This window comes from Toxorhynchites rutilus, chromosome 2 (assembly GCF_029784135.1).
Source record: "Toxorhynchites rutilus septentrionalis strain SRP chromosome 2, ASM2978413v1, whole genome shotgun sequence".
Taxonomy (NCBI): Eukaryota; Metazoa; Arthropoda; class Insecta; order Diptera; family Culicidae; genus Toxorhynchites; species Toxorhynchites rutilus.
In genome coordinates this window covers 7,445,263-7,458,341 of record NC_073745.1, presented here as the reverse complement: position 1 = coordinate 7,458,341, position 13,079 = coordinate 7,445,263, and the positions used below count along the sequence as shown (strand labels likewise).

General features: G+C 39.4%; 1 protein-coding gene across 3 annotated transcripts in view; it reads left to right on the top strand.

Moving 5' to 3' along the window:
• The window catches only part of LOC129767186 (uncharacterized), a 55,260-nt gene that overhangs the window by 38,918 nt on the left and 3,263 nt on the right, over positions 1–13,079 (top strand). For all 3 annotated transcript variants that reach the window (XM_055767823.1, XM_055767822.1, XM_055767824.1), the window contains exons 4-9: positions 9,410–9,957; positions 10,016–10,200; positions 10,269–10,506; positions 10,565–10,730; positions 10,792–10,935; positions 12,569–12,668. In XM_055767823.1, coding sequence (XP_055623798.1) covers positions 9,410–9,957; positions 10,016–10,200; positions 10,269–10,506; positions 10,565–10,730; positions 10,792–10,935; positions 12,569–12,668 — 1,381 coding nt within the window. The remainder of the gene's footprint in view (positions 1–9,409; positions 9,958–10,015; positions 10,201–10,268; positions 10,507–10,564; positions 10,731–10,791; positions 10,936–12,568; positions 12,669–13,079) is intronic.

Here is a 13,079-nt window from a genome sequence, read left to right as displayed (position 1 = left end):
AGGTTTGCCCAAAAAATGATCATGGTTTGTAAGGTTTTAGAAATCATCATTTTTGAATGAAAACATTTGAATTCACAAGTAGATATTGCATTTATCATTGCTTGAGTTCAATGTCAGCATATTGATCCGTTCAAAATTTAGGCTTTCTTTAGAATATTACCTTTACTTGGGCATTTTAAAAGTGTTACCCTTAACACACTCAACATAGAGAAACTTTATTTCTGCTATCCACGAAGGACACAATAAACAAACTGCAGCGCGCCAAGCGGTTGCCATGGAAATCATGTGGACAAAATAACATCATTGAATTGGACAACTCATGATCAGAATTGAGTTCATCAAAATGCGTTAGTTTAATGGTTTAGCTATGTAAATCTGATGAAATGGTGTGCAAGCATGATGTTTACAATATTTGTGAGTGTTATAATCCAGAGAAGGTCTGAATGCGTGCGAAATAATCATCTGGTGATCGATTAAAAGTTAGCTCAAATGAGGGGCGCATTGACACAAATAGAAGGTGTATTTTATAATCCTTTAAAACATGTGATTGGGTAAAATATACTATAAAACTACTGTAAATCATGAAAAAGACAATTTTATTTATATGTTTTGAAACATTCGAATACCTTATTTTACACAGGAGCGCTGAATTAGAGCATTCAAAAAAGTGGGCAAACCATGATCATATTTTCGACTGGACAAACCAAAATCATTTACCTTATATAAAAATGGTTGAGTAAAGCTTAGTACTATATGTTTTGATTAACACTAGAAAGACCGAAACTTAGTATATACTTATATTGCCCGAAAGCAGTCAAAGTGAATTTTAACAATAAATAGATTATTTTACTTAAAAAATGATGTTTGGACCATTTATGTTTTTTTTTTTTGAAAATGAAGGTGGAAATCTTTTCATTTGTTTTGTATTACTTTTATAAATTTTCACATATTCAGGCTTAGAATGTAGAACAGCTACTCTTTTATTTAGCTCGCTTTTATATACTGGAAGAACACAATTCTCTGATTTACATAACAGAGTTGAAAAACAAGGCATATTATCTTCCGTTTGATTTGATTTGGATAGTTACCTTTTATTTCCTCTAATGGATCCAAATAGAATTGTTTTTTTTTGTCAATAATTTTATCGCGAGTGACATGTTAGGGAAAATTGGTCGTGACATTTCTTCAACATCTTGTAAATGGCTTGACAAGTTTCAGAACAACTTGTTCACTGAGAAGCATTGATGATATTTCCCCAAATAAGAAAAACCATTTTCATTTTCATCATTGTTGATCGACTACTCATCGTTATCTTCAATGTCAGATGTTTCACTTTGAATACAATCTGCCTCATCTCCACATGATAGTTCCGAATTTATTGCATCTGATTCTACAGTACATCGAAGCACTATTCACTTGTGTTCGTTTACTTTTCCAATAACTCATTTTTGTTCAACATTTATTTCCTACATTTAGGCATCAAAAGAAATAAGATAAACAACTTGTTCGAACAAGTATTACTGCATAAAAATTCGAATAACAATTACTAATTTACATTTTTGAGAAACTGCAACTTATCAAGTATACGCCCAAAGTGACAATTTAACATGTACTTGTATGTTATCATGTTACGGTAATCGAAAAAAAAATTAAAACTGCCTTCCAATACAACTGATCATATACGAAATTTACTGAATTCAGTAATAAAAGTCATTTTATTATTGAAACTCCTCAAGCATTATAATGCTTGACGTTATACAGACGATATACAGGGTCTTTCAGATTAAACGCTCACGCAACAAATTTTAATAACTTCTACAACAGCGAACCGATTTTTATTTTTTAAAAACGAAAATAAAGCATATTTTAGGACAATTTCTATGTAACCACCCCTTTTTTTCGATAACGCGTTTTAAACGATGAACAAAATTTTTCATGCACAACTCTAACACTACGACTTTGATGCTGTTGAAAATCCGAATTATTCCTTCTTTAAGTTCCTCAAAATTTTGTGGCTTATTAACATAGCAACGGTCCTTCACGTATCCCCAGAGGAAGTAATCGACGACGAGAAATGTTGAAATTCTTACCATAAGAGGACAAAGTTTCATTATGGCTTCGGTTCTTGTAAATTGTACATCTTGACACTAAAAACCATCCAATCAGACTGAACGAGTAACCGAATATTATCGTCTCGAAGTAGGAAGTGCAGTATTACCATCGACGGAGCGAAAAAAAACATTTATAAGGGGTTATTCTTTTTTTTTGCATGAGCGTTTAATCTGGAAGACCCTGTATAAACGAAAGTTCTACATTTTGATTGATATGTTGACACGATCAATATGAGACCATCTCGAATTGTGCGGCATCTGAAATCAATTAGACCAAAAAAAACGTCAAATCGGTAGTACCAATTCACCCCACAGAAACGTGTCCATGTTACCCCACACAACATGCAAAAATTAAAATTCAAATAATTTCATTTATTGTTATCAAACTTACAGTTTCGCTGCTTCAAATTTTTTCTCTTCTGTAGGCGAACAGGACTGCACAATACACGAAAAGTTTTTTAATCAGCGAGAAAAACCTTAAAACCACGAACGGAAAACTCACATACTACCATTTCCTTCCACCTGTCGAATTTTACCAAACTTTTTTTTTACGTTAGTTACATACGGTTCAACAATAAAAGAAAATCACATTATAAAAAATCCAAGTTGACCCGTACTTTTTGAGATAATTGGGTGATCCAAATCACCCCATATGTCCAACTCACCCCGTGTTACCCTACATGGATTGGCAGAGAGATCAGAAGGAGATGTAGTATGATTTCAAACCCCGTTCCAAAGTCCATCTTAAAACTCCCAATATACAAATTATCCTTCTCCTCATAAGCAATTGATTGTTTCAAAATAAATGACTCATGCGTGGTCACTTCAATTTACGATTCCCACGAAACATTCCTCAAGCGCAACTGCATTATTTCGTTAATTGTTTTTCTCCCACATTGTTTTTCTCCCACATTAATTGTTTTTCTCCCACATTGGCATGTAAACAAGCCAACATGCGCGGGCGATATGAATGCACCCTTACATCATGTCGCGCGCAGCTAAAGGCAATAAACTAGAAACCAAAACAAACCTATCCAAACCAAACCAAAGCCTATTCTGATTAAATACGCGACCGTACACAAAGTCGTCGTGACACTTTACGATTTCTCATGAAATCGATATGCGCGCTTATGAGCGCAGTAAGCAATTCTATTTCTTGACACCATTCACATCGAACACTGCATTCGATTGATTGGCTATTCCCCTTTGAAATCGACTTGGCTCCTCCCAATGAAACTCTCCACAAACTGTTGGCTAAGTTAGCTTAAGACTTTTATAACTAGGATTAAGAGAGTTCTTGTATGACAGTCGACGCGGACGGCCGCGTGGAGCGACGAGAAATAAATAAAGTTTTTTTGAATAAAAGTATAACTTAATTAATAGTAATAGAAAAGGAGATCATTTGCAACAAAAAACCATTGAAAAAAAAATACCGTGCAAGAACAATTAATGTGATTTCCGATTTCTATCTTCAGTCTCGCTCTGGCCAGCAAACATTCAACAGCCTTAATAAAAAAAATTGAATCGCCTTTTTCGAGATGTAGATGTCGTAGTCCTACATGGTGATTAGTGTCTTGGACGAAACTTTGTAATTTTTAAACAAAGTGGCTTCAAAGGCATGTCTTATTCAGACTTATTCAGATGCAATTGATTACATTTTTCACATGTTTGTATTGTTTTCAGAAAATATGATTAATAGTGAGTTTAGGTATTAACTAGCCTGAGAATCATGATCCATTGTTCAACCGAGATATGGACTTTTCCACGTCCAATTGGATGAGGGTATGCGTTTCGAACGAAATTCAATGAACAAAACATTGAGAAGAGTGATTTCCGCAAGACCACATGAACGCAAGACTACAAAATTATATTACTTAATTCGCCTGTCCATTACTTCGGATATTATCGTAGGTAAAACAAAAATTTAATAATTAAGCACTTCAAGAAAATTTTGTGGTGGAGAAAACCAGTTTCTAAACATGCAAATTAACTCTCAGTCTTCTAAAATATAATCTCTACGCACTGCTTGTTCGGTTATAGCGCTCCTACTAGTCGATTCTGGAATGTTTTGTCAGTAAATTGTCACGAAAGTTCTCTTCTTCCGTTTGTGAACGTTTTAATTTTATAATATGCTCAGATTTGAAAACAAAATGTGGCAGATAAAATCTGAAAACAATTTTGGGCATATAATGTTGCAAAAAATGCAACTCCAAGCAATCTACGATACAATGTCCGGAAACCCCATCAGCGTGAAGCTTATCGTTGTCCGAATCGAACCAAATTGGACGCTAAAGCAGAATCTAGTGGCCAAAGCACGCACCTCAGATACGCATATACAGCAAGATTCTGACGAAATATTTATTCTTACACAACGACCAAAAGTTCCATGAGACCAATACTTTTCGAAAAGGCCTTTGCTGGCATAGATGCGTTTAATACAAACATCGCTGCTATCTAGCAGGAAAAGGTTGAATAATAAGCATTCGTAATATTTCACTATTTCGTTACACGTTCTTTTTGGGATTTTCTTGGGTGGATAAATTAATTTTTTAAACTAGATCTCTTAAAATACATAAGTCGACTGTAATAGCGGATTACTAAATCGAATGTGATAAGAACATATAGTTGACTTCATTGTTCCTTAAAGATATGTCAAATGGCGTGACCGGAATAAATCGCCGGATTAAACAACTGCTACAGAAGCAACCATTTAGAAACAGTGTAGTACCACTCAGTTGTTTCTGTTGCAGTCGTTTTCTGCAGCGTTTTATTCCTGGAACCGTCAAAAGGCTAGCTGCAGTGATTTATATTATCACCATTACCTGCGTGACCGTTGTCGGGTACTGTTGTCTATGAGGCTTAACCGTAGAGATGTCTATCTGGCGAACAGTAGTTGAACATAGATCTACTGATTACGCGAATAGGCGAATACGCAAATTATGACATCCAAGCCACGCTGTCGATGAAGCATTTGGAATAATGTTGGTTATCATTCGTAATTATCGAACAAAAGTTCCAGTTTCCCCATCGAAGGCCGGGTAGAAGCTACGGTGTTCAATGATCCAATAATGCGAGAAGATTCAGGCCTTTGCGCAAAAATCGATGTATAAAGGGTGTGTCACATCAAATTGCATCAGGGAAAAAACGCTGTAGAAATTCGCCCAGTAGACCGATCCTTTTGAAAATTTTAGACAGTAAAATAAAAACTATTAAACAACTTTTGGCATTTTCTTTTTATTCATACTTCGAGCCCAAGCCCGTATGCTCGCACCTTCCTCTTTACCCCGTCCATAAGGTTCTGTACAACGTCAGGTTGTAGTTTTTTTTGAGCAGAAATCCATTTTCTCTTGAAGTCCGCCTCCGATTTAACAACTTTTGGGTTCTTCCGGAGGGCCTGCTTCATAATCGCCCAATATTTCTCTATTGGGCGAAGCTCCGGCGCGTTGAGCGGGTTCATTTCCTTTGGCACGAAGGTGACCCCGTTGGCTTCATACCACTCCAATAGTGGTAGTAAACGCTTCTGTAGGCACTCCTTAAGGTAAACCTGCCCGTTTACCGTGCCGGTAATCACGAAGGGGGCGCTCCGCTTTCCGCAAGAGCAGATCGCTTGCCACACCATGTACTTTTTGGCAAACTTGGATAGTTTCTGCTTGCGAATCTCCTCCGGAACTGAATTTGTCCTCTGCGGAGAAGAACAACAGGCCCGGCAGTTGACGAAAGTCCGCTTTGACGTAGGTTTCGTCGTCCATTACCAGGCAATGCGGCTTCGTCAGCATTTCGGTGTACAGCTTCCGGGCTCGCGTCTTCCCCACCATGTTTTGCCTTTCGTCGCGGTTAGGAGCCTTCTGAACCTTGTTTGTACGCAGGCCCTCCCGCTGCTTGGTCCGCTGGACGAATGAACTTGACAAATTCAGCTTATTGGCGACATCCCGGACCGAACTTCTCGGATCACGTCTAAACTGCTTAACTACGCGCTTGTGATCTTTTTCACTGACATTTTTGCCGTTCTTCACCTTCCGGTCGATGGTTAGGTTCTCGAAGTATCGTTTTAGTACTCTGCTGACCGTGGATTGGACGATTCCCAGCATCTTACCGATGTCCCGATGTGACAACTCCGGATTCTCGAAATGAGTGTACAGGATTAATTCACGACGTTCTTTTTCGTTCGACGACATTTTTCCAAATTTACGAAAAATTGACAGTGAAGCATGGCCAACGTGATCTATACACTCTTATCTGATTATAAGCGAAAGCTGAAGATATAATTCCTAAAAATTAAATTTTTACAGCGTTTTTTCCGTGATGCAATTTGATGTGACACACCCTTTACTCGTCTCGGAAATATCCAATTGGTACAATCAACTAGTTACTGGAGGGTTTGAAGACTCCTTCATAGACTACATGTCAGTAACGATATTTTGCGGTGTACGGTCACTTATTGATCTGCCGGATTATGAACAGAGCAGATGGCCTTGAATTTTATACACAGAACGAACATTCAGCTGAAAGTAACTATGTCCATGACAGGAAAAATAGCATTGCTGCCGAACTGACATATAATTTACGAATTTTATTGATTAATAGAATAAAAAAGTCACAGGAGGGTTGTGTCCGAGACACGACCGCAGAGTTGACGTAGGATTCCGTTAGAATATCTGTTGATTTTGGATATGTTTGAAGAATTACATCGTTAAACTCTTGGATAATGATTTGGTGGCCCTGAAAAGAGCTGTTTTGTTTGGTTGTTGGGTATTTGTGGTTCATTTTGTGTTTGCCGAGTGATGGTGACAGAAGGATGGCGCGTATCAGATAGAAAATGCCGAAGTGGAATGAGATTTGATGAAAACCGCCCTCTGTGACCCTAGACGAGATGCCTCCTGTGTTATGTATGGATGAAATAAAGAAAAAAAATACTCACCAATGTAATATAAGATCACCAATGTAAGATAAGATAATACTATATGTAGAGCCTATGGGAAATCACTTTTTCGAATCTTTTTTCACTTTTACAATTTTCCTCGCCGTATGAATTTTCCTTGTGTGAAAATGAACACAACAGAACAGACAGCTTTAACCGAACGACCAGCACTCGAGCGTGAACACGCCTTGCTTTTTATTTATGAAAATTGAAATAAATCGTTCCAAATATCAAGTCATTTTTAACACACCTGCTACCATATACAATTTTACACCTACAATTGTGTCGCCTAGGTGCAAAACCGGTCAACTCCAAAAAGAAAAATTTTACAGAAAAGACGATTTTCTGTTGCAGCATGCCACCTGTTTTGCAGCACATCATGATTTCCAAACGCATGTTTTATAGGGAATTGATCGATATTGGTGCTGTTTCTCACTACCAATAAGTGGAAAAAGTATCTAAGGTCTAAAATACCGAAAAAACGAATTTCTCAAATTTGTGGAGTTGGCCGGTTTTGCAACTAGGCGACACAATTGTGCTAAATTTCTCATAATACACATTCGGTCATTAATATGAAATTTCATGAAGCAACCAACATTAAAGTTCCAAAATTAAATTTTTCGATAGGAACAAAAATTCCCCCTTCTTTCATGCATTTGCAATGCCGATTTCCCCCAGGCAACTTGGTTTTGATGTCTCTGTTAGGGACCCGCGGCATGTGTCATCAATTTCGACCAACCAGAAGTGGGTGTTCACGTTAGGATAGGGGTTGAGATTTTTCAATTTTTCGATGGTTAGTTTCATGACATATATAATATTATTCAATATAAAAAAAATTTATAGAGTGTCGGCACTCTATAAAAAATGTTTGCGTTTAACGCAAAAATTTCATCAATTCATCATGGAATGAGTGAGTAATAAGCATTTGAAATTGGACAATTTTCACGATGTGCTTGATTATCGATTTTCAATTTGTACCCCAATATGTTACCGAAAGACATAATCCTACGTCAAAATCCGTTATCGAGTTCAATAGAAAAGTAACGAACGAATTATTTTGAACAATTTTCTATTCGATCTATTTGAACTTTGCTAAAGAAACACCTAAAGAAACGCTGATAAAACTGAGACACATTCTCGGTTTAGTTTATCGTACAGATTTTCACTGATACAATCTACTGAGAGTGTGTGGCACAAGTTTCGAATTCGAAAGAAAAATTTAACAATAATTCTGATTATCTCACAGACAAAACGTTGTCACCATCGTGATTTTGCGTCAAGCGTATCACGCACGAGTAACGTACGCAACGGCATCGAGTGTTCTGGCGGTAAGTGTTGAGGAACTTATTATTATTACCCCTCAACGAATCACCGTCCTGTCTTTATTACCTTCCCTAATAAACAATGTTAATTTTCACTCATGGTAAATTCAAGGAAACATTTCACCGTTTTCCTCGAAAAACGAAAAGCAACAAGGAAAGCGAGCATTGTTTTTAAGCGTGATTGGACAACGATAGAACAGAGACCAGCCGGGGTTTTCCAACTTTCAACCAATCAACACCGGCAGATGGCAGTTATTCTTCGTCAAAGCCGAGTAATATCAGCCATTTTGAAAGTGCGTATCATTCACCTTCATTTTTATCACACAAAGATTTCTGCACATTATACGACGTGCAAAATATTTACATTCGGCGCAGTTTGTCTGGTAAAACCAAAACAATGAACGTCGCGGTGTTTCGGAAGTAGCGAAAGGGGTGGGGAATTCAGCTGACGAGAAATACGATTTACGATCGGTATTATTTTTATCAACAATGATAATTGCGCTGCGGTAGAGTGATGCTGTTTTGGTTTGCTTCATATCCAAACATCTCTACAATGATTACCTTTCTGCAACTGTAGATAGCTTATTTCCCATTGTGGTTAATCTACTGCGAACGGATATTAAACCGAATTGATCGACGAGAATGATTAATCATAACTTATAGTTTGACGTAGTTCCGATGGCTAAAATAATTCACACCATTGCGCTCTGCAATTGCACTGCGCGCGGAGGTCAAGAGCCAGGGATTTGAAGCTTCCAACGAGGAAGAAAACAAACGATCCGACTGTTATCCCTTTCAGTACCGCTGGGAACGCGATTGGGAAGCTTTCAGCTGGCTTAACTTTTTTTCATCTTCAATATCTGCGGGTTAGCGATTGAACGCGCAATCAAAGTGTGCTTTGATCGGTTGTCACCTAAAATGACGTTTTAGTTTTCTGTCGCGTAGGAAAACGTAACGGAAAATGGGCAATCAAACTTCCCAATGCGATTATAGTAAATGATTTAGTTTTGATAGTTCTTATAATTTTGATTTGAAACATTCCTCATTTTCTCCAACAGGTCTCAAAGCGGAGGTAGAAGCGGCATACAGGGAATGTGAAGGCATCCGGGGGCGCCTGCGGACGCAGGACGCCGAGATGGTTGCACTAAGACTGAAATCCTCCGACCGGGAGGATGAGCTAAATCTTAAGTATCAGAATCTAGAGATAGAAATGTTAGAGTTAAACGAGAAACTGAAGGAGGTGCGCCAGTTGGCGCACGAGTTGAACATTCAGCTGATCGACGCTAAGGCGGAAGCGGACGCACTGCGAAAGGAGAGAGATAAACTGCTCGAGGAGCGCACGGACGAGCAGAAAATTATCAAGGAAGCACTGGAGCTGTCACTGAAGGAGCGCGCCCAGGTGGAAGCCAAGTGGAGACATGACTTCGAGGAGCTGCGTACGGTTCACTCCGAGCGGGAGGAGCACCTGATGGTGGACTGCGAGTGGAAGATACGATCGATGCAGAAGAACTGCAAGGAGAAAATCGAAACGGTGGAGAGAGAGCGCAAGATTGCCATGGATAAGATGGTGAAACTGGAGCAGGACTCGAGGAAATATACGGAGGAGGTGAGTACGGGAATAAGCGGTTTGAAGCGAAAAAGAAGGATTACGATTTGTGTTGTAGGTGAAACACCTAAGATCGTATGAAGCGGAGGTGGCTCAGCTACGAGGATTGACGTACGATCAGAAGGAAGCACTGACTACTATGACTCGCCAGGTGGATCAACTTAAGGCAGAGGTGGTGATAGCCAATCACAAGCTGGAATCGGAAATTGTCAAAGTGCAACAGATTAAAAATCGTTGCGAATAGTAAGATCCTAAAAACCACTATCTCGTAAAAAATACTTTAAAATAATTTTCTTTATTTTTTCAAACAGCCAAATGTGTGAGAAAGAACGCGAAGCGCTACAGCGAATAGAGATCGCCCGGGGCGAGATCGCAATGCAATGGGAGGATCGGTTGCTACACGAAATGAACCGCCTGAAGTCGGAACTGGAACAGACATACATGGAGGAACGGGTATCTGCCATTAACAAAATCAAGAAGGAAGCACTGGAGGAAACCGAAGCACTTACCAACGAATTTCACCTTCGCGAGCGGCAATTAAAGGAAGAGGTTGTTGAGTGAATGTGTGCTTTGGCAGCATTTCGGTTTCATTTTTGTTTTTTTCTAGATCGATTCACTGAAAGCGACACTCCAAAAACAGAGACAGGCAATGGAGAACGCTCAATCAGAAGCCGATAACAAACTGCTGCAGGCCAGAATGTTCGTGGAACGGGCCGACCGTGACCACGAGGCAATTCTGTCCAAGGAGGTTTCCAAGAGGGAACAAGTGATTGGTTGGTTTCATGTGGGTTACCAATTATTGCTCATTATCTAGCGCGCATTCTTCGTCCACAGAAAACTTAAAAGAACAGTGTGAAAAGGAGAAGCAAGAGATGGAAAAGCACTTTAGCTTCAGGATACAACAAGTCCAGGAGGAATTTGCACGCGAACTGGCCGACACGACCGAGATGCTGAAGTTGACTCACAAAAAAGAATTAGGTAGGGTTAAAGATTGTACTCGAGAAAATGCAACACTATCTTTTGTGTGTAATTTTATTGCATGGGTAAGAAGTGATGATTTTTTGGGTAAAACTAGTTTAGAGTGTAATGTTTACATATGCAACATTTCGTCACAATCTGTGAAGTGTTTATCGAGATGGCTTCCAAGCAAATTATGGACGTGATCGTGGAAAATCCAGGCCAGTATCACAGGTGGATCGTGAAACAGTTGTGAACCGAACGGTCGACCGTGTCCCGTGAGGTAACATCGTTCAAGAAGACACCCAGCGGCGAGTTGGCAGCGGAAGAAAAGCAAAGACGACCGACCCCGTGAAGGGAAGGAAGGTGAAGAATTACTTCAAGTGCAATCAGAATCTCTTGATTCAGGAGGAAACCAAGAAGGTCAATTCTTCCGTCTGATTCGTCCAGCAGACAATGGAGCGGGCCGGACTTTATATCTTCAAGGTACGGACTGGACCGATTTCACCAATCTGCGGGTTCATTGAACTTACCATTGCCACCGAAAGCGCTGATATTTCATAAATAAAGCTTGGACCTCTGAACACGGCATCCCAGCTGGCCTTGTCTATCATGATATTTTCGATTGTGACTCCCGATTGAGACACAGAATACGGTGGCTAAATACCGCGCCAGGAAAACGAGACGTACATTAAAGCGGACGCTGATCCTCCCGGTGGTCCTTTATGGACATGAAACATGGACGCTGAAGGAAGCTAACGAGTGCTCGGAGTTTTTGAGTGTAAAGTTCTGCGATTGATACTTGGCGGTAAATTGGAAGATCGAGTGTGGCACAGGCGCATGAATCACGAGTTGTACCAGGTATACAAACATGCTGATATAGTGAAGGTAATACAGCGTGGCAGGCTGCAGTGGGCTGGACATATAGCCAGAATGCCTGACGAGAAAGCCACCAAAACTATTTTCAGCAAAGAACCAGGAAGAGGCCGTCGACTTCGAGGTACGAGGTGACTGGGGAACGGCTGCCCAAATCAGACGAAGCTGGACATCTCTAATTCGTTAGGCCCTAGACCAGTGAACGGTCCGTCGGCCAACAAAGTAAATAAGTATGCTTGATGTGTCTGGCAATCTGTGAGTGTCGCAAATTCAACAAGCCTCACATAACGATCGGCAATATCAACAGCAAAATATATGAAGAAAAATGCCTCCGGAAGCGCCTGTTGGCCTTCCCCCGATCTCACGAAGGTGGCACTCTGTTCATCATGACATTGCGCGAAATCGATGATGGAGTGGTACGAAGCCAACGATATCAACGATGACTTCACCAAATAGAAAAATACTGGGCGGAAGTCTCTACAAACGACCAGGATTTCCAGAAAGAGTGAATAAAAGTGTGTAAGAAAGATGGTGCAAGTGTTGCACAGGATTTGATGGGCAGCGTTGAATCCAAGGTTCAGGCATGTAGTCTAGGAGAGAAGGTTGAAACCAACTTGGCATAAACATAGTTATTTTTTGTGTTCTGACAGTTTCAAAAAAATCCCACTTCAAATAAATTTTTGGTGATCATTTTTGTCTGTTGCATTTTTTTTCGAGTGCGGTCTTTAATAAGATGATTCAAAGTGCTGATAGACTAATGTTTTTTTTTCAATTTTAGAACAACAATGGAAACAATTAGTAAGCGAGAAGGAAGAGGCTTTGCAGCTGATGGAATCCCGACACCGAACACGACTTGAAGAAGCTGAAATTAAAATAAGGTGAGTCCGGCAAATGGTCCTATTTTTATTTGTCGACAGTGTTTTCTCTATCATCAATTGTACAAATTTAATCATAATACGCTTTGCTAACAATCTTCGGTGCCATTGAAAAATATCATGCTATCACTCTACATTTGTCTTGTATGTCGTGAGATCGTATGTTTTGGCTGTGAATAAACATAATGACAATGGTTTTGATTTGGTTTGATCTGATTTGTGTAACGTCCAACAAATGGAAAACTCATTCTTATACGGAAAGTGTAGGACTCCAACCGTTCTGAATCTTTATTCGTACTATCTTTTATCGATGTCTTCTAATGATTCTGAATTTAACAACAAACGAAAATCATTCATCCTTGAGTAATAGCATTTTTTTCTTTCTTTCTCTTTTTCTTTTCATTTACATTCACC